This window comes from Prunus mume, linkage group LG8 (genome assembly GCF_029339155.1).
Source record: "Prunus mume cultivar Tortuosa linkage group LG8, ASM2933915v1, whole genome shotgun sequence".
Classification (NCBI taxonomy): Eukaryota; Viridiplantae; Streptophyta; class Magnoliopsida; order Rosales; family Rosaceae; genus Prunus; species Prunus mume.
Genome location: NC_142705.1, coordinates 7,569,367 through 7,594,797, shown reverse-complemented (window position 1 = coordinate 7,594,797; position 25,431 = coordinate 7,569,367). Strand labels below are relative to the sequence as shown.

Here is a 25,431-nt window from a genome sequence, read left to right as displayed (position 1 = left end):
GACATATTGAGGACAAAACCCTCTTATGTTTGCTTCCTATTTCTTGCTCCATTCAAATTTGAGATTAAGAATTTTTGTTGGTAATTTTTAAGGGGGTGCATCATTGTGTACTGTGGAGCATGATTTGTACCATTTCAAGATTTTGGACTGTTTGTTTGGCAGAGTTTTACTGCAATGCTTGCAATTTTGACTTGACTGTTGTTGTGTAAATGCCAAAGAAAAACCTGTTTGAGAGTTTGGGTTTTTATTATTTTCTTGAGATTCTTTTTAAGCTTAAACACCATTTTTTTAACCCTCCTCTAGATTCCTTGAGAATAAAGAATGAAGGACACCAAAAATGTTAAGTTAGTGATACTTAACAAGTTTAGAGATGTAGCATTTGGTGCTTTCTTCACCCTGCTATATCACTTTATGAATGTGAGTTGGCATGATTGCAGCAAAGCTTTGATGACTCAGCACTCCCCAGTCCCTACTTACACTCTTACTAGGATTTGAGGGTCCCAACTCAGAGAGAGAGAGAGAGAGAGAGGGGGTAATTAGGATTTGAGGGTCCCATATGTAAATTATTTTATAATCTTAATGAAGTCCAAATCAATACACATGCAAAGAGAGCGACAGAGAGAGGTTATAAATGTAGACAGCAGGACAGTAGGCAGGTACTAGAAGAGTGCACTCCGAATTGTGCACTATACTTAAAAAAACTAGGAGGAGGAGAAAAGGGAAGTGCAGAACATTCAACAGAAGTATTATTTCTATATAGAAACAGCTTCTCTGAGCCATAACTTCATTGCCTTGCTAGTAACTATCATCACCTGAATGGCTCAAACCAAGGTCACTCCGAGGGCAGTTACAATATCAGCAAGAGCAGCAGCAATAGCAATAGCATGGGCACTCTTCATTAACCTCCTTATGACAAGTGAAGTTGCCAGTGCAGAGAGGCCTCTCAAAGATGAGAAGCCAACAAAATTTATTGAGCAAGACATACATGAAGCATTTTTTGTGAAAGTGGTCAATTTTCTATGGCAGGCGGGAGGATCTTCTTATCAGCCTGTTTGGCCAGTGAGTTTGATCTCTCTTAAACACCATAGTTAATGCATCTCCAGCAAGAACACAGAGAGAGAAAGAGATAGAGAGCATAAAGGGGATATAACTTTTACATCTAATTTCCTATAAGATTTGATGATTCTTCCTTTCATGTTTACTGTTGTGGTATTTTGACTTTGACATATAAATATATATTTTGGTTGTTCAGGAGATGAAGTTTGGTTGGAAAATTGTAGTTGGCTCAATAGTTGGATTCTTTGGTGCAGCATTGGGTAGTGTGGGAGGTGTTGGAGGTGGAGGTATTTTTGTACCAATGCTTGCCTTGATAATTGGTTTTGATCCCAAGTCTTCCACTGCCATTTCCAAGTGTTAGTAATCACTTTTCCTTTTAATCTTTTCTTTTAACTTGTTAATTTAATCTTAATGTATTCAATTTAGACAGAATTGAAGAACTGTATGCCATCCTTTTGGTCATGCAGGTATGATAATGGGCGCTGCAGGTTCGACAGTATACTTCAATTTGAGACTTAGGCACCCAACACTGGACATGCCCCTTATAGATTATGATCTGGCTTTGCTCTTTCAGCCAATGCTCATGCTAGGCATCAGCATAGGAGTTGCCTTCAACGTCATGTTCGCCGACTGGATGGTCACAGTTCTACTTATCATTCTCTTCTTAGGTAATAACATTTTGAACACAAATTCCTTATTTACTTTGAGTACTCCCAATAATCTTATTAGATATTCTTCTGAATTCTGGCAGGTACAGCAGCAAAAGCTTTAATGAAAGGCATAGAAACATGGAAGAAAGAGACAATGATGAAGAAGGTAAGGTTTTCACTTAACTATTTCCTGAGCTATCAATGAATATGATCTGGTATCAATCTAGTAACAAGGAATTTGAGATTTCAAATGACTTTCAGGAAGCAGAAAAGCAGTTGGAATCGGAGTCCAAACCTGGCGGTGAGTGCTCATCCAAACATTCCTATATATATAGACCAAGTTTAGAGAATATACACTAATATCAACTAAAAGAAAACTCTAAAGTGCGCATCTCCTTTGTTGCAGATGGTTCTGGAGAAGACTACAAACCACTACCTGGTGGTCCTGCTTCATTGCAAGATGAGCAGGTAAGTTCCAAGAATATCAGAACACTCTAGGGCAGTATTCTTTTGCAACTTCTTTGTCGTCTACAATTTTTAAGTTGTTTCAGTTTTTGTTTTATTGATGTTATGAACAACTCTATCCAGGTGCCTATATCACACAACGTTTACTGGAAGGAGTTATTGATGCTTGTGTATGTCTGGGTGGCTTTTCTTATTGTTCAGATTGTTAAGGTAAGTTATTTTACTCTGTAGTTCTGTACAACTAAAGAAGCTTTTCTAGGAACTCATCTATTCGCATACCGGACCTTAAAATGCTCTCCAAAAGATATGATCATCACTAGCAATGCAATCAAGTTCAATCTTTCTAATTCCTCTGCATTTGCTTCCAAAGCGCCATGATTTTAACTTTTGTTACTGAATTAGTGTATCTGAACTTTGTGCAGACATATACTGAAACTTGCTCCACCATGTTCTGGGTCCTGAACTCCTTGCAGGTAAGGTTAACAGCCAGAGTAGTAAGATTTCTTTCAAGAGCACTATAGAAACACTTAACTATGTACACTCAAGCATACATAAAAAGAATGATGTCCAGTTGAACATAATATTTTATCATTTTGTAGGTACCAATTGCAGTCTCCGTTACGCTCTTTGAAGCCATATGCTTATGCAAAGGCACCAGGGTGATTGCATCCAAAGGAAAGGAAATCACAAACTGGAAATTGCATCAGATTTTTCTTTACTGCAGCTGTGGGATAGTAGCTGGTATGGTGGGTGGCCTACTTGGGCTGGGAGGCGGTTTCATCTTGGGACCCCTTTTTCTTGAATTGGGAATTCCTCCTCAGGTATAGTTCAATGCAAGACAAAATTCACTCTCTTCTTTTTATCAGTCAGAAAATCTTGTCCAGCCCAAATCCATTGGTGCAAAGGAATCTTTAGAAAGATATCAACTAGATAACCTGCCATGAACAAGTCAGCTGGACTGGCCTCAGCTCAGAGAATATATATAAGCCTCATAGGCTGATAACCTATCATCTATAACATACATTTTCGGGTATCATAACCGAAAACATCAGGAAGAGAAAATCACAACTGCAACCAGATTGATGATTTTTTATCTTTGGCAGGTAGCAAGTGCTACATCCACATTTGCAATGTTATTCTCATCCTCCATGTCAGTTGTACAGTATTACCTTCTCAACCGTTTCCCAGTCCCGTATGGTAAGTAGTAGCAATAATCTAACTTCAGCTGAGATTTCAAAAATTATATGTGTTCAGATCTTCTATATATACCCAAAAAAGAAGGAAGAAAAAAACTAACTGTTCCAAGTTTACTCTATGCTGCAGCTGCTTATTTTGTTTTAGTTGCAACAATTGCTGCATTTACTGGTCAGCATGTAGTGAGAAAGATAATTGCAATTGTTGGGAGGGCATCCATTGTCATCTTCATACTAGCTTTGACCATCTTTGTGAGCGCAATCAGCTTAGGTATAACAACAAATAACTCACAAAAGCAAAATGGACAAGTATTTTTTCAGCTTATATAATAAGCTAATGTGCTTAATTTTATTTTGCTGTTTTTTTTTTTGTTCAGGTGGGGTGGGGATAGCAAATATGGTTGAGAAGATGGAGAATCAAGAGTACATGGGATTTGAAAATTTCTGTCACCAGTCTTAAGCATGTTGTGTAATATCCTATTTGTTTGCTGTGGAATTTGTCAACCCACAATAACTATTATCCACACCACAGTCTACTTTAAATATTGTTGTATATTTTTCCAGTAATTTTCTGGCAAAGATGACTTGATATTTATGTACTGGATGTTCAAATCATTGTTCCATCAGTTTCTAAAACGTCATCGTTTCCAACATTGCATTGTTAATGAGAATGTCCATGTAGAATTCCAATTAAAATAATTTTTTTTGAAATGCTCTCTCTTTTTCCATTCAAACTTAAATTTTGTTAGTTTGTCATAGTCAACTATGATAACCCTTCTTTTTCTTCTTATTGTTCTATTTCTAGCTAACAAGCGTTTCAAAAGAAGTCACATCTAGCAGTATTCCGTTACATACAACAACGTTTCCAATCTATAAATTGTGAAACATCAAATATATACAATACATTACATATCACTAAGAAGAAAAAAACATAATAACAAGGAGAAAATCAAGTTCCTAATGAAATTGGTCAAAGGTGACGAACATTGAGAAAATTAAAGTAAACATTCCATATAATTATCCATATCCAAAAACTGAACCTTTTTTTTTTTTTTTTTAAATCGTAATTTTCCAAAGAGTGGACACAATAACGACAAATCCGAGAAATGCCGGACAAAGCGTGCCTGTTCCCTTCAATTTGGGAACCCAACCCACCAATGTCTCCATTCACCGAAAAGACTAATAACACCCTGCGTGAAGAAAAAACCTAACAAAAATGGAAAACATCGTAAGACAAGAAAGGTGCAGTAGTAATTAACTGCTCGTTCTAGGGCAATATTCAAACCCCGTTTTCCCGCCCAGTCACTTCGTTCGCTTGTGAAAATTAATAAATTTGGGGTACTTTATATGCCTCTCTGCTCCACCCACTTCTCTCTCTCTCTCTCTCTCTCACTCACTTAATAATATCTGAACTCTCAAGCGCTTCTTCATCTTCCCTGCTCTCTTCTCTCTCTGCAACTGTGTGCTTTGGAGGCATTCGTCTCTCTCTGCGGTTCACTCTGGGTACGGTTCCTATTCCTTCATTTCATGTCTTTTTTTATATTTATATTTAAGTTTCATTATTTCGTTTTTTTTCTTCTTTCTGTTCGCTTTTTCGTATGGTTATTGTTTGGAACCCGAAACCTAGGGTTTGTGTTTTAAGAAACACTAATTTTTTTTATTTGGAATTTTTTATCTTCTGTTCGGTTAGTATGTACTGAAAATGTTTATTTTTTTTTTCTTTTTCACCTTTAGATTTTGAAATGGCGGCGAAGAACGATGCCTCAGCAGAATCCCCGACTTCGGTTCTCGAGGACGAGGTTTGCTTTCGCTAATTTTTTAATGGCGGTTGTTTCTATAGCTTCTCTCTGTCGGTCTGGTTGGTTCTTAGGAATGTGGCAGAGTTTGAAGGAAAATGTTTGAAGAACGAGTAGAAAGACAAGAAATTCCTCAAAATAACGAATTTTGTAGAAAATAAATCATGTCTGTGTGTGTCTATGCCTCTCACGTACTTTTTGAATTAAGAACTTTCGAGTTTTGGTCTAGCTGTGAGAAAATGAAGTTTGCATGCACATGCTCGATCTATTGTTTCTACGAAATATGTTCTCTTATAGTCCTGAAAGGCTTCTGTGTGACAAATTATAGATGCCTAGTGTGTGGTTTCTGTTGGATTTGATCAATAGGGTCTATATTTGCTTCGAACTCGTACTAATGTTACATTTTTAACCATGTTTTGTTCATTTTGTTATGTTGTTGTATTGAATCATGTTTAAGGAAACATGCGAGGAGAAGATTGATGTCAAATTAGAGAAGAGCGAGGTAAAATCAGAGGAGGAGATACTTCCTGATGAAAAAATTGAGGATTCCTTGCTTATACCAAAAGCCTTGACTGAGGTGGAAGAAAAGTTGCTTGAAGATCGGGTGAAGGAAGAGGAGGCAGAAAAAGAAAAGGCGGCAGAGCAGTTACCCAACTTGAATAACACTCAGATTACCAAGTTGGATGAGCTCCTAACACAAACTCAGCTTTACTCGCAGTTTTTGCTTGAGAAAATGGATAACATCACACTTGTACCTTCTCTTACACTTTTCTCTTAAATGGTAAATTCTTTCTTATGCTTTTTGCTGATTAAGTTATAAAATGAAATGTTATGCTAGATTGGAGCCGAGCAGCAGACTGAAACTGTTGAGGAAAAGAAAGGTCGTGGTAGAAAAAGAAAAGCCGCTGCAACCTACAATAATGTAAGAAATTCCATGCTTCCTTCATTTTTCCAAAATGAGATATCTTGTTCATTTAGTCTGGTTTGGTTGATCATGAATATATATGGATGTTCGTGTATAGTTGTCCTATCAGATGTAATTAGTATTGTCACAATTATCTATCAGATGGACATCTATTTATTGAGGTTTTGGGTGGTCCAGTTGCTCTTATCTTCTGTCCCAAGTGGATTAATCTTTTCCAAGGGAGAAAATTTGCTTGCTGGGTGACATAATAAAGGCTAAATATTCTTTCGGAATATAGTGAATATATCTTTTAATTATGTTTTAAATTTCATCCCATTAGAAGTTTATAGGATATTTCTTTGTCTTCTTTAAGTTCCTTGTATATTGACATCTTGACCTTTACTATCTTCATTTCCTTAGAAGAAGGCCAAGAGGGCAGTTCAAGCTATGCTTACAAGATCTAAAGAGGGTGAGAAAACTGAAGATGTGGACCTCACTGAGGAAGAAAGAGTTGAGAAAGAGCAAAAAGAACTTGTGCCTCTGTTGACTGGTGGAAAATTGAAGTCTTATCAAATCAAAGGTGTAAAGTGGTTGATCTCATTATGGCAAAATGGGCTGAACGGGATCCTTGCAGATCAAATGGGACTTGGAAAAACCATCCAGACCATTGGTTTTCTTGCTCATCTGAAAGGGAATGGATTGGATGGGCCGTATTTAGTAATTGCTCCTCTGTCTACTCTCTCCAACTGGGTAAATGAATTCTCAAGGTAAATGTTTTAAATAGATTCTTTTTGGTTAACTTCTCTGAATATAGTTTCATCCAATGATCTGTCAACTTTATTTCTTCCTTTTACCTTCTTTCTATCCTCAAATAGGTTCACTCCTTCAATAAAGGCTATAGTCTACCATGGGGACAAGAAACAGAGGGATGAGATACGAAGGAAGCACATGCCTAGAGCAATTGGCCCTAACTTCCCTATAATTGTTACTTCATATGAAGTTGCAATGGCTGATGCAAGAAGATTTTTGAGACATTACAAGTGGAAATATCTTGTGGTTGATGAAGTGAGTAGACTGGTCCGTTTACTGATATTGTTTCCATTAAAAAAAAAAAACCTATAATATAGCATGAATGTTGACCTATTCTGCATCTGTTTATTGAAGGGACACAGATTGAAAAACTCGAAGTGCAAGTTACTGCAGCAATTGAAATTCTTACCTATAGAAAATAAGATTCTTTTGACTGGAACACCTCTGCAGAATAATCTGGCAGAGCTTTGGTCATTGTTGAACTTCATTTTGCCTGATATATTCTCATCCCATGAAGAATTTGAGTCATGGTAAGTACGGTTTTCTGTTTTTTTTTTTCTCCAGTTTGATGCTTGTTAATTCGCAAACTCATTCATCTATCAAGGTGGAAATATTTTTTGTTGGTGATGGGCGATATCAAGCTCCACTAGGTGTCTAGTTTGAGAACCACCTGCTTTCTAGAAACTGCACTGGGCAACTGAATAACTGTTGTATATTCATACTTTTTATAATTAGGCTTCTTGCCTAGTAATATTTTTAATCTTTGGAATAGTAAGCATGCAACTATTATATATTATGTGGAAATCCTGCAAATGTCCAGTGAAGGAATAAGTCAGAAGCATTTTCTTTGGCATGTCCAGTCCAATTCCGTTATTCATCTGGATTGTAGACACGATTCAATCATTACTGTGATGTCATTAAAATAGTATCTTTTGTATAGAAGGTTAGCTGTTGAAGGAACCATGCTATATGTCTTTATGTTTTGCTAAGACCTAAGCCCATGATATGCTGGGTGAATAATATTTGTGGAAAAGGAAGACCAATAGATTTCTTTTGTATGGCTATGTTTTGTTAGTCTATTACATAATTAGCTTAGTGCATTCCTGTTGGCAGGTTTGATTTAGCAGGAAAGTGCAATGGTGAAGCAATGATGGAAGAACTGGAAGAGAAGAGAAAGGCCCAAGTATGCATCCTTGCAAACATTGGGTTCATTTTTGTAGAAAATTTGAACTGTGTTATGATGAATTTTCAATTGTCCACAGATGGTAGCAAAACTCCATGCCATATTGCGTCCCTTTCTTCTTCGAAGAATGAAGACTGATGTTGAGCAGATGCTTCCTAGGAAAAAGGAAATCATATTATATGCATCCATGACAGAACATCAAAAACATTTACAGGAACATCTGATAAATAAGACACTGGAGAATTATCTACTTGATAAGGGGGACCGTGGTATGACATCTGTCTGTATTAGTGAAAACTGCGATTTGCATTGTAGTAAGATATATAAGGTCCTAATTTTCTGTGCATTTGGTTTTCCTGGAACCATTGGTAGTCTCATTTAACCAATTAAGACACTGATGATGCATATCATAGGGAAAATGCTGTATCTTCCAATATCAATATGCCGGATTGTCAAAATTGACCTTTGTGAAACAGATAGAGTTGACCTTGGATTTGTTTTTCATTATTTACTCATTAGACGAGTCAGAAAAATAATTTAATGATTTCCTGGTTGCTCCTATATTTTTTATTTTCTGTAAATAATCCCAAAAGATTGGCTATCTAGTATCATTTCTGCACTGTGTTTGTTCGCAGCACCACTTGTCCCCAATTTCTTAAATTTGGATCACTATAATTCTTTATACCTTTCTCTGTTGGGAGCTGATTTTCCCACTCCTCTTTTATCCACTTACACTCCCTTTGTTAAAAATTGTATGTTCTCACTCCTCTTTTCTTCACTTACACTCCCTTTTTTTGTTATAGTAAAAACTATTAAAAAAATAAAAGGGAGTGTAAGTGGACAAAAGGGGAGTGGGAAAATCACCACCCTTACTGTTTCCTGTATTATGGTCCTTAACTTTGGCGTGTTATATAAATACGATGATTAGCTCGGTTAGTTATCACTGTATCATATTATGCAGTTATTTATGTTATCTAACAACTCTCAAACTTGCAGTACGCGGTATGAAGGGAAAGCTTAACAATTTGATGGTCCAACTTCGGAAGAACTGCTGTCATCCTGACCTTTTAGAGGCTGCATTTGACGGCTCGTGTACTTCACTTTAAATTAATTCAGTGTTATCATTTGAAACGGGTGCTCAACCAATCCTTATTCAGTTTTCTATTTCTTGACAGATTTCTACCCACCTGTTGAACAGATGGTTGAGCAGTGTGGCAAATTTAGCTTGCTGGACAGACTGTTGAAGCGGCTGTTTGCCCGCAAACACAAAGTATGTCTACCAGTTATTTTGGGTATATTTTTGTTTGCTATTGGGTTGCTAACTATCTTCCATTTGTTTTGTATTCAGGTTATAATCTTCTCTCAGTGGACTAAAATTTTGGATATAATGGATTACTATTTTGGTGAGATAGGATTTCAAGTCTGTAGAATTGATGGAAGTGTGAAACTTGAAGAACGGAAAAGACAGGTTCGTGATTGGTTTGAATCAGAAGTCTTAATTCTGTGGGAGATTATCTAATTCTTTAGTAGATGTGCATTATCTCATGCTTTGGCTGCATTAAAACTGGAATTCTTTTTCAGCACTGTAGCCGACTTTTTTTTTTTCTTCTGACTTCTGTACTGTAATTATGTCATTCAGTTAAGCATAATTGCAGAAATAAATTCAACCATGCCATCTGTATTTGTTGCTTGGATTAACATCTATTATTAAACCATGTATATAGCAGTTAGATCCTGTTATTTGAAGTGGAATACCTCTGGCAGACAAAACCATTCCAGTTCTGGCCATAGGCTAGGATTCTGACAGTGCGTAGGGTTGAGAGTTTATTTCCTCATTGCACAACTGGTTTTCTTACTCAAATTTAGTGTTACCCCTATTTTAGGTTCATTGCTTATTGATAAATATTCTATTGCAAGCAGATTGCAGTGTTCAATGATGTGGACAGCAATTATAGAATTTTTCTTCTAAGCACCAGAGCTGGTGGACTGGGTATCAACCTTACTGCAGCTGATACTTGTATACTGTATGACAGTGATTGGGTATATTCTTGGTCCTCTCCTCTTTAATTCTTTCTTTTATTTTTCTTTTACTGCAATTCAACATTCACGCAGGATTAATTTGATTTGTTATTTTACATGTGCATACCAGAACCCTCAAATGGATTTGCAGGCCATGGATCGATGTCACAGAATTGGTCAAACGAAGCCTGTTCATGTTTACAGATTGACAACAGCACAATCTGTAGAGGTGAGTTGGTGATGCAGGGTTTTAATGTTTGTCATATAATTAGGTGCACTTTATTTGGTATATTGGGAAAAATTTCTGAGAATATGTGAATTAACAGGGTCGGATTTTGAAAAGAGCTTTTAGCAAGTTGAAGCTTGAACACGTGGTGATTGGGAAAGGGCAGTTCCATCAAGATAAGGCGAAGCCTGGTTGTACTGATGTCCTCGAGGTTTGCATGCTGTCCTTGGTTGGTTATGAGAACTTCAATAGCAAATCTTGCTCTAGAAAGAGTCTCATAGTTGCAAAAGTCAATTTTGCAAGTGTTAAATATTCAAATACAATTTTCATTAATTTTTGCATGGGACAATCTGGCCATGTATGTGAGTTGAAGGTCATGCTCACTGATTTGAACGTGATGCCAATTTTTTATATAATTTTTTTAGGAAGACGATCTTATAGCTTTGCTCCGAGAAGAAGAATCTGCTGAAGACAAGATGATACAGACCATGATTACTGACGAAGATTTGGAGAGGGTGTTGGATCGCAGTGATCTGGTGGTTACTCCTGATGATCATGAGGAAGAGAAGGCTGACGGCATTGCCGGTGCTCTTCCCCTTAAAGGCCCTGGCTGGGAGGTGGTGTTACCAACTGCAGGGGGAGGCATGCTCGCCACCCTCAATAGTTAAGATTAAACTGTTATTTGAACTTGGTAGGGGTAGTTTAGTTATTTACACATCAGTGGATTTTAGATGTTGATGTTTTTTTAGTATGGAAAGTTACCCCTGGTGATATGGGAGCTAAAATGGAGGGGCTCGATTATTTTGTATATGGTAGAAATCGAGCTGTATTTTTGTATTGGGAAGATCCAAGTTCCATGCCAAGACACTCGTCGAAGTTGAAGTTTCAATGTTTAATGAAAATGGCCCAGCCATATCAAGTTATTACTTCTTCAACGAATGAATTGTTATTTTTTCTTTCTTTGTGATTTGCCAGTGAATAAATATGTTTTGCTCACGAAAGTATTTTTCAAGGGGATCCGATTGATTACTCTGAATTAGGGGTGGGTGCGGGCACAGGTTGAATTGGATCAGTTTCATCTCAAAACTAAGGTCAAATTAATTATAATATAACGGTTTGGTTTTGTTTAATTTTAACTAAAGTTACAAAGAAAATAGAATCAAATCAAATCAATTTAAGACGGTTTAATTCGGTCAGTTTGGGCTAAGCTCAATTCTCTTTCTTGCATTTTTTCAACATTGTTATCCTAATTACAAGTAACAAATTCACAACTTACTCCATACTTTAATCATTTTCTAAAGTAAAATTATCCTAAAGCTCAACATGCTAGAAAACTTCAAATTTCAATAACTAATATTGCTCAATTCAAATAGCCATATATATTTATTACCTAATAAGAGTACACATGTGAAATATAATATAAATAAATAAATAAATAAATAAATATACACATAAATGGTCCAATTTGGTTTAAGCCGCTCAAAACCAAATTATATAAATTCTAGTTTGATTTTTAAACATTTTTTACTTTTTCTTAGTGCTAGTTTGACATTGCTTATTTTGGGTGATGAGTGATTTTTTTACAATTTTAGGAACCACAGCCCGTTTGGTAAACTATGATAAAATCATTTAATATTTAAAAAAATTGTGAGAGAAAGCGATAAGGGAAAGCGCTAAGGAGGTGCTTTCATTTTCTGATTATGCAGAATCAGTTTCAAAGAGGCGTTAAGTTTAATGATTATGCGGCAATCATTTTCTGATTATGTGGGAATTAGTACCAACACTTTTAACAAAAAGTTTACCAAACGTCAAATTGTTTTCTTGGTGATCTCTCTCACAAGAATCGACGATTACTTTTACAACACAGCAATGCCAAACTGGATCAAAACCAAACCGAACAAAATAAAAAGAAGGCTTCAAAATAAAATGTTTGAAATGAAGGGATGTAATATCCCAAAAAAAACAATGAATGAAAAAGGCTCAGGCAATAGGAACTTTAACCGAAATAATATCCGAAAAGAAATTTGAATGAATATGGTTTTAAAATAACAAAAAGTTCCGTTGCCGGGAATCGAACCCGGGTCTCCTGGGTGAAAGCCAGATATCCTAACCGCTGGACGACAACGGATGCTTGTAATGATAGTATAATTATATATTTATAAACGTTGCTTCTGACCAACAAAAACCACAACCCAGAGAAAATTTGACTATTTTATCCAAACTCAAATTCTTGGTTTAAACCATCCATCCGTTAACCGGGAAAATTGAACGACAGGCCATGCACAGCCCCATCCAAACACCGCCATTGATAAAAGTCTAAACCCAAACCAGTAACCTCCACCTGTATACTATTCTCAACTCTTTTATCTGTCTATTTATTTATTTATAAAAAGATTATAGCTTTTGCGCAGTTTGTATTGCTTTTGTTCGTGTCTGGAATCTCCATACTCAAACTAATCATTTTGATCTGAAACTGATCACTACTTGTCTTGTTATGTGCTCAAACGATTTGGGGATTAAAATTTGATAGCTTTTTAGATGGGTATTTAGGTGAACCTCAAAAGCGTTTGCTTTAATAGCAATTTGTATAAATAACGTTCCAAGCTGACTTTAGCATTATCTTGATCTTGATGGCATACTCAAAAAGTGTTTGGAAAGTTGAGTTTTTAAAGAGAAGAGTGAGTTGGTATAAGGGATGTGGGCAGAAGGTGTTCACAGCGAGTGTTTGTTTTATCAAATTCATTTGCACAAGAAAAACTTGGGTTTTATCTTATGGACTGGGACTCTTATCCATGACACCCCAACATATAGGGATGCCCACCATGAGTATTTGTTGCTGTTTAAAAAGGATCAGAATTGACAATGGCTCTGACATGTGATCAATGCCTTTCAAGATAAGACCTGTGGGATCATGGAGGTTCCTGTTGCCTCTTTTAAATGCCACTACATTTTCTTTGTTTGGTCATGGAATCATGGAATAGGGAAAGGTTTCTGTTTTTCGGAAAAGCATAAATCTGCTTCCAATTTTCAGGGGTCATATAATTGAGGTCAAGTCCACAACTTTAACTAAGATGGACAACTGGACTGTTCCCACAACGTTATACTAACTGAGGTTAAAGCAAGGATAATGATGTTTGAGCAATAAAATCGTTAATAAAGTCATAGATTTATCAATCTATGTTTCCTCCCTCCTGTTGGACTCACTTTTTCCCTTAGATCTCCCCTCTTTCCTAACTTTTATATTTCATAAGTGCCTTTATTAGTTGTCTGGATTTTCCAAAATTATATCCCTTCAGTAGTGCCTATGGTGCATTAGATGTCTCAAATCATTGTTGATGCAACATATTTTATTACCTTTATGCAGGGCTGATGCTGCTGTGGCTATCATTTGGGCTTTAGTTTTTATTATGCTGTTGCAGCATTTTGTATGACCCTGCATTTTGTGCACGTTTGGCTTTCTTTTGTCATTATATGACCCTGTACTTTAAGGAACAATTTTGAGGTGTTATACAGTTATATGCTATGGCATTTCTATATCCTTTACGCCTTAAAATATCTTGGCGGGCTGTGGCCAAGAAGAGGGAGAGAGAATGCTGTTAACACTATGTCTATGGGATCGTACATTTACAGTCATCTTACTTGGGCTTCATAGACTCATTGCTCAGTCTATTTTGATTTTAATTGATGTTACTGAAGCCAGAAGTGATGATCTTGCTAAACAAGCTATTGCACCTCTTTCCTAAATAGAAGACACTGTTTATTTCCATCCTTACAACTCATACACAGACTATGAGAATTTCCAAATTTTTTCACTAATGTAAACACCATAAATACAAACCAAGTTAAGAGGCCATAAATACAAACCAAGTTAAGAGGCTGCTTCGTGTGATTTCCCCCTGATTGGATTGTAATTCCGTTCTAAGTGAAAAATATTTATTTTAAATTGTTCTGTTGATAGGGTTGGTGAATGAGTTGTTCTTCAGTTTTAAACTAGTTTTGTCTTACAAATAAGTAAAAAATTTGGATCTATGAAAAAGGGTGGAACTACATTGACATGTGGTTTCTAGCAGCCGGATATATAGAAAGAGTTGGGAGTGGCAGGTACCTTCATGATACCCTGTTAATCTTGTTATTTCAATATTTTTGAGGAATGAGAAGTTGATGAGTACATATTTTTGCTCACGCAGCTCGGCATTTACTCTGGATAATAGCCATTCAGCATCCCTCAAGTAAGAAGATCAAGGTGCTTCCCTACTTGTGTGTAAGTAATATATATTTTAAATGAACTACTTGTACACAGAAGTAATAAATATTTTTTTAACCAATTTTATGGAAAAGGTAATCTTTCTTAGAAAGTAAATAGAAAACAACTTTAACTGTTGCCTGGATTCATATTATGATGTCAAATCCATGTGCAGGCTTTCATTGTAACTTTATTTCTCGGGAAGTAATATTCAATTACGATAGCAATTGCAGATTTAAAGGATATTACAGAATTGTCTTTCTTTACTTTGTGAAGGAAAAGATTATAATTTTTTTTTTATAGACTTGTCCTTTTAAATTTTATGTTCAGCATTACTGTCGTCTTCCCTTCATAAATCACATATCTGTTTTGCCAACACAGATTAGAGATAGATTGCAATGTTGTGTTGAGACCTGCACATGGTAGCCGGTAATGTCAGTCATATATCATCTCTGGCATTGCTGCCAGTTAATTCAACTCCTGAGTTGATAATCTATTGATTTGTCATCTGTGTTCTCCTTTTTAATGTAATAAAAGGGGTCAGGGGAAATCGATCAAACACTGGAAATTTTAGTCACTCTAAAGTGAATGCATTTTTTGCTTGTCATATCATTTTGCATGCACCCGTGTTTCCATGGTCCCCCACATACAGGAATGTAGTGTTCTTTTTCCTGTAAACATGGCTCAAAGTCTAGTTATGATGAGCTAGGGAAGAAGAAAAGCAAGAAATATAATGAAAAACTAAGTCTGTCGGTGGCATACAAATGACATGATTGCTCTAAATTAATGAGTGCATGGTCCTCCAGCACGTCAAAGTTGTGCAGGGATGTCTTTTTTATCGGAAGAAGATGAATATGAACGGTGCTACAAATTATTGTTGTTCAATACTGTTTCTGTTTCTTCGTTGTTGTAGTTCGAGTTCATGTCATATACTGTTTACTGTTTCCTTGGATAGAAAGGATTATTCATGAAGCTCTATTCAATTATATCATTCTAATTATTGAAAGAGATTACACACACACACACACACACATATATATATATATATCCTATTTATGTTAAGTATTTGGTGCCAATTGGATTCTGCAATTACAGTAATTATAGGAGTTGGTTAGCTGGTGCCAGTTGGAGTCTGCAATTATCCTAAACCCTAGAACCCAAAGGCAAGGATGATGATGAGGTTGCCCACTTGACAGAAGAAAAGAGAGAGAAGGTTTTATTATATGTGTAAATGGTGTATTCAAGGTGGAAAAAGGTGGAACTAGTGGCAAGAAACTTTATGGAGCATGTTATTCACGCGAAACACTGATTTGGCACAAGACAATACAAGAGACGTTCTTAGTATGCATTCCTATTAATTGATTGGGACAGTTTATTTGTATTCAGATATAGCAAAGCCTAGAAATTGCCACCACTAAAGATTACCATGAGCCATTTCTGATGATCCTTCTGTAACAGCAGTGTTCAAGGTTGGTTGAGGAAGGAAGTTTTTTCTCAATGTCTTTGTTGATGAGATCTTTTTTCTCAATGCATTGAACTTGCAAGTTCAAATTAGTTCTTAGGGTCCATCAAAAAATTTCTTTTCAGACACCTGGAGTTTTAAGTTCGCAGGATTTTAGCTCCACTTTAGGGCAAATACATGTGTCATCTGCTATATGTGAAAGATGAAAGTGGATGGTGGGTTTTGTATGTTTCAGAGGAAACATTCTGGTGTTTTGGCATTTTCTCTATCTCCACATCAGGTTTTGGATTATGACAGACGATGATTTATCCAGGAACAAGATAACCCTATATTAAAATGACTCCCCTCTTTTAGTCTAATGCTCGAACCCTATTAGGTCTAGTTGTCATAAGATTATTAGCCTTCCCCTATATTAGCTGATAAGACAATGCAAATACTCAGTTACATTTCCACGAAAGGCCGAAATTCTCGGCCAATAATGATTCTCTTCCACTAAGCCTAATTTAGTGTTACATCTTTTGTATCTTTAGCATATAGCCTAAATGCCATCATAGAAAAACTATTGATTGTTGTATTAAACTAATAATTATGCATGATGAATTATGGTGTTAATGTTTCCTTGGCCCTAAAGATGCACTCAATTCACTTTGTGCATGAACCCTGGCCATCAAATTATTGAGGGGACCATGTGTTGGTTGCTTCACAGCGGAAAGCAAAAGCTTAGATCGGTTTTCTTCACCATAGTCGAAAGGCTGAGCTCCCCCTTTTCTTTTGTGCTGGAATGTTGGCATTGCATGTTGCTTTATTGAAGTTTTTAATTGCAGGAAATTATGTCTAAGATGTGTTATTAAATTTAAATCCATGTTTAGAGCTAACATGAAGAAGCCCCACAAGTCCATCAAAAACTCCTTTTTTGACTTTTTGCTTGGGTGGCTTTTGCAGAGCAAAAGTCTATGTTGCCTTGATCATGTGTTGCTCAAAGCCTCTCTCACTCGTGTGGCTCATTTATAGGGCTTCTTCACCAATACTTATCTCCTTTATCTCCTTTTACCAGAGACCCCAAAAGAAAGGAAAAAAACACACTTATCTCCTTTTGTATCTTTATATTGTGTGGTGCTTCTACTTCCTTGATGAAATCATTAAAACACTTCGGATCCTTATTTCGATTTTTGTTTCTTTTCATATTGTTTGGCTGTTCACTGACTGTGACATAAGGTCAATAGAGAGAGATGGGTGTGTGTATGTACTAGAATAGAAGCATTGCACGCGTGTGAAGAGTGTGTAATGTAATGAAAATGTTGATGACTGGAAAAAGATAAGCAAAACACTCTCATCTTGCATCATAGTTTCGTAAATGCATAGTTGTTCTCATAATACTCACTCTAAAGCGATAGTCTAAACTATAAGAAGAAAGGTTTTTTTGTCACACATACACTACCACGGAGCCATGGATGTTCAAACATAAGACCATTGATATGCAAGTTAAGGTCATATTTCACTGGACTAGACCCCGTTGACACCTCATGATTTGAAGATATGGGAAAATGTTACTTTCTAAGAGTTAGAGTTGTTCGTGTTAGGATAATGTAGAATAGTAGATATGCATATATATACATGCGTGTCTAACTTTCTTCCACCACATCTTTGTATAAGATTTTAAAAAAAATCGACATCAAGAATGTCCCATGATTATAAGATGTTGGAAAATGTTATTTTCATAGTTAAAAGTTGTTCCAGTTAGAATAATGTAGAACAATAATGTTTTGATGTATATGATGGGTTATAAGTTACGTAGTGCTTCATTTTAAAGATAAGATTTCATTTTAATTTTATATGGCTAGTGGAATGGGCCGTGCTGTTCTTTCCTAGTGATGCTGCATGCTAAAACGAAGACAGGAAACTAAATCAAGACCTCAGAAAGTAAAAAATAAAAATGTATATTTATCTATTAGGTTTGCTTCCTTGGCATTATTAGATGAATGAATGTACCATCTGCAGAGCAATGGTCAGCCATGCAAATTCAAGCTGCTGTCTCTCATTGTGGTCCTTCATAGCAGAGAGCCATTGATCTCATTGATTAAGCCATTGAAACAACTTCATCATCGTCTTGTTTAAAGGGCCTCCAAAATTCCACAAGCCTCCAAAATCCTAATCTTCGAGTGTGATGACATCTCGTGATATTTATCCGAAAAAATAAATAAATTCCAACCTACAACCAAATTTTGCAGCAGAAAAACAAAGCTAACAGAGTTGTGCTAGTGATATTTATTTATAGATACGAGGATGATTATAAATCGTTAATACAATTTGGTAGATGTCAACTATTAACGTAATATATTGTGAGACTCACTTGCATAAACAGTTTATAGTTACAGCGCACATGCATATACAAGTAGTTGTAAGTGGTTTATGTAATCGGATAGCTATTAACTGTTGATACATTATCAGTCTCACTTGTATCAACGATTAACAGTTACCTAAAAACACACGGGCGTTTCTCCCTAGGAATAAAACCAGTCGGTCAAAGTGGTGGAGAGTAGAGAGAGACCCAAAAGCCAAAGTGCCATCATTTGGCTGACAAAGGCCTGTGAATTTCTTGGAGCATCGTGCGGACACGTTTTTAAGGCAAACCCGCTCGTGAGCAATGATTGAGTTGAGGCCATCCTTGGTTTGCACAATCATCATCATCATGGGCTCACCTCACCTCTTCTCTCTCTTGCCCTTCTCTGTTCTGCTGTCCATTTGTACATATTATTATTTATTTTAATATAAATATGTGTCAATTTATGTACTTCCTTCCAAACTTCGAATTTGACACTGCACCAGCTTTTTCCTATGCAAATACAAACTTACAAAACTTCACGGCACTAGCTCTTGTCGTTGTTTGAACTTTGAAGGCTAGAAAGAGTTTGAGTTTGGTGAGGAGGGATATGGGATGATGCCTCAGCCTTTGTATGAGGATAAAATAAAACCTTTATCTTAATCAAAGATCTCGGAAGTTTCTCCTCCTTTTAGTCAAACAATGATACTACTGCCAAATTAAGCTTCCAACAAAAACCATCCCAATCTTTCAATCCTTTCCCCAATTTTGGCTTTACACAAGATTAGTCATAAGTCTATGGTTTATAGTCCTTTTCATCCAATTCAAACCACACTCTCTCATCACAAGTTCAATAAAAAGGTTTAATCAGATAAACTTTAAATACGCTTCAATCACGGACAAAGATTCAAATTAGTAAAATTATCTTGTTTATACTATGAATAAACTTTTAATTTATTCATGTAATTTATTAACCATATAAATAAAAGGATAATTTTCTCCTTGGCCACACAAGGAAGAAAAGGGTGTTTTGTCAACGAGGGTTAATTGAGTTGGTAAGGATCGTTTTCTTCGCTATTAAGGCCTAGGTTCAAGTCTCGTTACCGACAATTCCTCTTGGTGAGTAGTTTGTAAAACCCAAAAAAGAGACTAAGACCCTTTTGTAAATCTTCAAAGAGACCTTAGTATGTCATGACCTTGATATGGGGTAACCTCCTTTTCCCCCCTAAACTTTTGTTGATTAAAAAAAAAAGGGGTGTTTTGATATCTCCATTATGCATGTTGTTTAAGGAGGATATTAATGGATTTGTACTTTGATCTTCTTACACGAAACTAGGGATAGCATCCAAACCGTACATAGTGTCGGTCGTGGCATGCGTATCTGTCCTAAACTACAAAAGGAATGAAGGCAACCACTTCACACTGTCGTTGACTGAAATGCCACTTGCCTAACCTCTCTCAAAAATTGTCTGTGTATGATTGATTTTGGTTCATGCAACTATTGTTTCCAATTCTATCATTACGCACTGCAAATAGACATTGCAAAAGAAAACACTTGTAATAGCCAAGTTTTCCTCCGCGTTACTTCAAACACATTCTTGCATTGTCGTGTAGGAGTATAGGTTTTCTTCATGAAAGTTCTGACTGATTCGACAGTCGACTGACATATGAATTCGAGTAAGACGACATTCACATCCCACGATGCAGCTCCGCAGTGGATGGAGAATTTCTAAATGTATGCGAAAAGACTAGGAAAATAATGCTTAGAAAATCAAGAACAGTGACACTGACATGGTAGTCAAACGTAAACAGAAGTGATGGTATTTAGTAATGGGCAAAGACAAGCTAAATTACAGTGGTGAAATCCAAAAGCTTTGTCTCATTAAAGATCTTTTGCTTGCTTGACCTTTTGTGAGGGTTCCCAAGCAAATCCCCGTCTAATCCAAGATGGGCTGTAAAGGACTTTTTCAGGCCCCTACCCTTACTTGGTTGGTACACAATAACCAACCCTTACTTGGTTGGTACGCAATAACCCCACACTGCGTTGGCACCGCCACCCACACGTGTCGTTAGCCACGTGGCTGAAACCCAGTACAGTCTTGTTGTTGCAATGATTGGCATGTTGGCCGCGCGCACGAGTGGGCTGTGGTCTACTCATGTAATCTTTGTTATTATTATTGTCATTATTATATAAAAACATATTTTCCGTCAATATCTCTCCTTTTTTATTATATAAAATTAAAAACTCGTTGTAATTTTATTAGTATTAATTCTCTCAGTTCAAATATTTGTCACGGGTTTTATGGTTTAATTATTATTAACATGTTTGATTATCTTTATTTATTACAAAGTTAATACAAAATTAATTAACATGTGAAGCATAATGGAGAATGAGTGAACATACATACATATATCATGCATGTACCAATTTTTTTAATATTTTATTTTATAATTTAAAAAGATAATTGATTTTTTTTATGGAACACAACTACCTATTATTTGACTGTATTTTTAATTATAATTATATTTTAATATAAAATAGTGTGAATTTACCATATTATCCTCATTTAATTAATATTTTCAATTCTTAATTTTTGCTGTATTTTGAATGTTTTATTATTTTCTGTCTTTTGCTATATATATATAATTTGTATGAATCTTTGCTATTTTTTAATTAAGAATATAGGTCAGAATCCAATTCTCTATCTAGTGTGAATTAAATAAATATTATACAATTTGATCCAAAGAAAGTTGAGGAAAATGTCCGGAAAATAGTTCGGTTTGATTGCAAAATATTTATGTTCTTATTTTATGAAATTGGGCGAAATCTTTTGGTAAAGGTTGGGTCCTAGGAAGGAAGGAAGATAAGTTGGCAGATGAGTTCTCACGTGGAGACCAATAATGCATACATGTGGATATGATATTGGAACGAACGGTGATCATTTGATGCTCTAGCAGATGATCAAAGAGAACGAACAAATGCCCATTAACTAAACTAATTTGAGATTAATTAATACAAATTATAATTTAAGACCTTTATTACCAAACAAATCTTTGTCGTCATTGTGGTTGAGAAAAAAAAAGAGGATATTCGATGTCGTTTTTCATAAATAAAAACTCATGTGTGAACGAATTAGATACCAAATTTGCCTCACAATTTATATTATACACTTCTAAATCATTGCAAGGCATCTTCAATATCTGAAATCAAGATCTTGATACGTGGTATTATTTGTCTTTGCATAAGAATTTTAAAAAAAATTAAAGAAAAATTAACATTATTGTGTTAGAAAAGTATAGTGATTATTCGATTGATTATCATTGACCAAGATAGGCAACCCCTTGCATTGGCCACAATCTAGTTGGCCACAATCTAGTTGTTAATTATAATTAGCTAAGGGCCATTTGGAGTGGTTCTAGAAGGGCTAAAAGCGTTTTTAACAATATTTGGCAACAAAATTTAAAAAGGCTTTCTAAAGAAGCATATGACTCCCAAGTACTTTTTTAGGAAACACTTTGATTTGTTATGAAAATTTCAACATTTCTGTAACAAAAGAGTTTTTTTTCAAAAACACTTATAAACAATAATATTTTCTATAAAAATGGTCCCAAACGAGCCCTAAATATAGATTAGTGAAACTACATGGGATGAAGCAACTACTATAATTCCATCGAGCACCACACCTCTCCTTTTTGTACATGATTACTTGTTCAATGGATGGGCTCACACCCAACTTTTATTACATGGTCCTCACTATAAACTATTTAAACATAATTTAATTTGAAGATTTTTTGTCAAACCATAAGCCTCTAAAACATTTACAAACCATGGTGTTTACATAATCTACTCATTATCTTTTTTAATTCTAAAATGGGCTAGTAATTATTAATTACGACCATGCTTTCCAGTTCTGGTATAAAAAAAATTGGTAAACTTGTCTGGAAATGGAAAGCATGGAAAATATGGTTTATTTTATTCTATTTTCATTTTGTATATATTCAGCTAATAGAACCAATTAATATTCTTAGTTCTAGATAATGGGCCATGCCTCAGTTCTGTCAATCCAGGATTTCTGAATGATTAGAACAGCTAAAATGAGAATATTAGTGATCAATCATGTTAATAGTAGCTATTAGTCATAATCAGCAATCAATTTAATTATAGACTTGTCGTCTTAGCCATTTCTATGTCACCACGCGTGGCCTTTGATGCTAAACCATACTTTTTGAGACAATGGCGATAGTATATTATTGAAAAAAAGGATGAGTAATTAGTACCCAAAAAAAAAGGGGCTATGCCGTCGAGGATTAAGCGAATGTCTTCACTTCAATGGGTTCAATCGTTGATCTAACTAAGTAGTCTTATCATACTAAACCATATTTAAGAAACCGACAGCATCTTAATCAAAACAGATAATTAATTTTTGGATAAAATGCTAAATCCACGTATAAGTTGCCAATAAGATCCATAATTATAACGAGGACACCATCTTAGTTTTCATTCATTCATAATTAGAGCGAGGGCAACGTCCATAGCAATAAATTTTTATATATTTTTCAAAATTATCGAAGTATAAGTGTAGATAATTAACTAACCTTCTAAAATTGAAGGATATCTCAAATTCGATTTTGCTCTCCCTGTTATATGTACAAACTACAATACTTGTTTGGGCCTAAATACAATGTTTTTTATTGCCTGAATATATATATTTTTTCATTTAGTTAATATATACTTTCTTGCCCAAAATGATGAAAATCGAAGACTAAATTCCCCAATAATGGTAAAAACAATAAAGGTTATAAGGATTTTACAGTTTTTCCCATGCAAGCCGAAAAAAAAAAAGGAGAAAAAGACAACTTCGTTGTGTACTTGCTTTGAGCCATTTCCCTAAGTCAATTATACCTTAAATTAAAACCAACAAAAAATTTATTGAAATCGTTTTACACCAATGCTTCGAATTGAAGTCACTCCTAGAAAACCCCAAAAAAACTGTAATGAAAATCCAAGGATTTAAGTTTCCATTTGGGTAGATATATCGGCAGTCTAGAGTTAGAGTAATAAATATATATTACTAATTGTAGAAAAAAGAAAGTAAATTTAGGTTTTAACCAAAAAAAAAATTAGATAATGATTTCCCCACTCCAATTTTATTCACTTACACTCAAAGAATATTAATAATAATAAAAAAACTTTGCTTCCTCCTCTTTGGAGAATGGGCAATCCAATTTTACAGATATTTCGGAATTTCATCTTGGTATAATCACATCTCAATTATCAATTCTCCGGTTCTTTCTTTGCTCTCTACCGTTTATACATTTCGATTATGTATGCATTAACAATTGAAAGTTATCTTTTTAAATAAAAAAGATCAATGGTTGAGAGCTATTTACTTAAATAAGAGGGAATGACACAAAATCTGCTAATTTTACTTTTCAGGATATACAGAGTCCGTAGGCAAACTCAGGTACTCAGGTGAGCAGTGCAGGTCATCAGCATCGTCAAAGGCAATTAATTGAGTAAATTAATTAGTCGTATTGATGTTTGCAGGAGGCAGAGACGCAGTAAAATAAATGTTTTCCTTTTGGTCCTAGACTCAGTACATAGGACGGGCGACAATTAGTACCGAGTATTAAAAGGCTCACATTACTATGTTTGTGTCTGTCTTTTTTCCTCTGCCAAGAACATGCAATTGAAGACACACTGATAAGTCATAAGAGATTATTATCCAAACCCTAATCTCTAGTTATTGTGACTGATTTTGTTCCAAATGCTTTAATCCAGTAGATTAATTATCACCTTGGTTATTATGGGAAAGAGGAGAGATTCGAAGAGAAATGAATTTTTTTTGAAGTATCCTCGAATATCATAACGAGTTTTCTTGATATGAAGAGCATAATGAGTTAAACGATGGGCGCATAATTAACTTGATAATGAATATATATAATAAAAAATAACCATCAAAGTTTCGATGTGAGACTTTGTGCAAACTGTTGTGGAGGCGACATGTGTCCGTGGTCCTTGGTTTTGTAGTTGAGAGCATCGGCATGTGGCTTACCGCTTCAGAAGGGGGTCTTCCTTCGGTAGGTTAAGAAGGTGATGATGTCACTCGCACTCTAAGGGCTTGTTTGTATGTCTTTTGGAGTGTTTCTTTTCCCTTTGGCAGCCGGCGTACTTCCAGGTATCAGTTGTCTAATGCCGAATGCACTCGTTTGATTACAGTGTAAACAAAGAGTATAACGAGCTAAACGATAAACGCATAATTAACTTGATAATGACTACATAAAAAAAACAACCATCAATAAAATGATTCAGAAGCTCCTGGCAGTGTCCTCTATAAGCATCCCTATAGTCAAAATAATTTTCTGCTCCTTTGGAGATGTGGGACAACTGCAAATTTACGATACCAATGACAAATGCTATAATAACTAACATTATGTGAACGACTGAGAATAAAATCTTAAGTTCAAATTTCTATGACAAGGAAACAACATTATGTTATTCAAGATTCACAAACTTTGGAATTTTGGTGGGTCTAATCGCTCAAAGAAAATTACTTGTTTATGTTTCAAGCTCCGTTTTTTTAAATTAGGCTTGTAAGACACCAGTGTATTAAAACTAAAAAATAAAAAATAAAAAGCTGTATGTGTCTATTTTCTGACACATGCCATTGTTTGAATGGCTAATTATATCGTGTCAGATTTCGATACTTTAGGGTATAATATCAATTACATCCACTTATATTATAACAGACGAATTATACTATGTAACTATACTGGAGTACCGCACTTCACCTTCACCAATTTGATTTGGCAAATTAAAAGAACTCAAAAGTTCTGCAACAACTACTATTTATCAAAGGCTAATTAAAGCTGCTATAATAGATAGACCCAAATTCCATCCTACTTGAGAAATTAATGTTTCGATCAAGCACATAATTCAAATTCATTACTTTTCCGTTTCGCTCAAAAGACAACAAAAATAGGGAAGTTTATGTTGATGCTAAAAAATGGAGAGGTGTGAAGGTGAGGATCTTTAATATGTGTGTAAAGATTTGGGCAAGCGATTCACCCTTAATGAATGAGCTACGTCCACGAAGAAGTATA

The 25,431-nt window shown here is 35.4% G+C and overlaps 2 protein-coding genes and 1 non-coding gene across 4 annotated transcripts; 2 read left to right on the top strand and 1 right to left on the bottom strand.

Moving 5' to 3' along the window:
• Nucleotides 1–700: 700 nt before the first annotated feature.
• LOC103340075 (sulfite exporter TauE/SafE family protein 3-like) lies at nucleotides 701–3,979 on the top strand. The gene is made up of 12 exons (XM_008243441.2): nucleotides 701–1,059; nucleotides 1,253–1,412; nucleotides 1,524–1,724; nucleotides 1,808–1,872; nucleotides 1,968–2,007; nucleotides 2,113–2,174; nucleotides 2,295–2,381; nucleotides 2,594–2,644; nucleotides 2,771–2,992; nucleotides 3,275–3,368; nucleotides 3,495–3,635; nucleotides 3,742–3,979. Exons 1-12 carry the CDS (start codon nucleotides 817–819, stop codon nucleotides 3,822–3,824), a joined length of 1,449 nt encoding a protein of 482 aa, XP_008241663.2. The 5' UTR covers nucleotides 701–816; the 3' UTR covers nucleotides 3,825–3,979.
• Nucleotides 3,980–4,710: 731 nt separating this feature from the next.
• On the top strand, nucleotides 4,711–11,237 carry CHR1 (chromatin remodeling 1). 2 transcript variants are annotated; one of them, XM_008243442.3, is made up of 16 exons: nucleotides 4,711–4,867; nucleotides 5,099–5,163; nucleotides 5,618–5,911; nucleotides 5,999–6,082; nucleotides 6,485–6,831; nucleotides 6,940–7,129; nucleotides 7,229–7,404; nucleotides 7,988–8,057; nucleotides 8,137–8,326; nucleotides 9,054–9,149; nucleotides 9,233–9,327; nucleotides 9,406–9,525; nucleotides 9,978–10,097; nucleotides 10,207–10,305; nucleotides 10,403–10,513; nucleotides 10,728–11,237. In XM_008243442.3, exons 2-16 carry the CDS (start codon nucleotides 5,107–5,109, stop codon nucleotides 10,968–10,970), a joined length of 2,292 nt encoding a protein of 763 aa, XP_008241664.2. In that variant the 5' UTR covers nucleotides 4,711–4,867; nucleotides 5,099–5,106; the 3' UTR covers nucleotides 10,971–11,237. The 2 variants fall into 2 exon arrangements, with proteins under 2 accessions (XP_008241664.2, XP_088898989.1); XM_089042863.1 differs by having other exon boundaries at nucleotides 4,732–4,867; nucleotides 6,488–6,831.
• Nucleotides 11,238–12,358: 1,121 nt separating this feature from the next.
• Nucleotides 12,359–12,430, bottom strand: TRNAE-UUC (transfer RNA glutamic acid (anticodon UUC)). Its single transcript has one exon. It is a non-coding gene; the product is annotated as a tRNA-Glu (tRNA).
• Nucleotides 12,431–25,431: the final 13,001 nt, after the last annotated feature.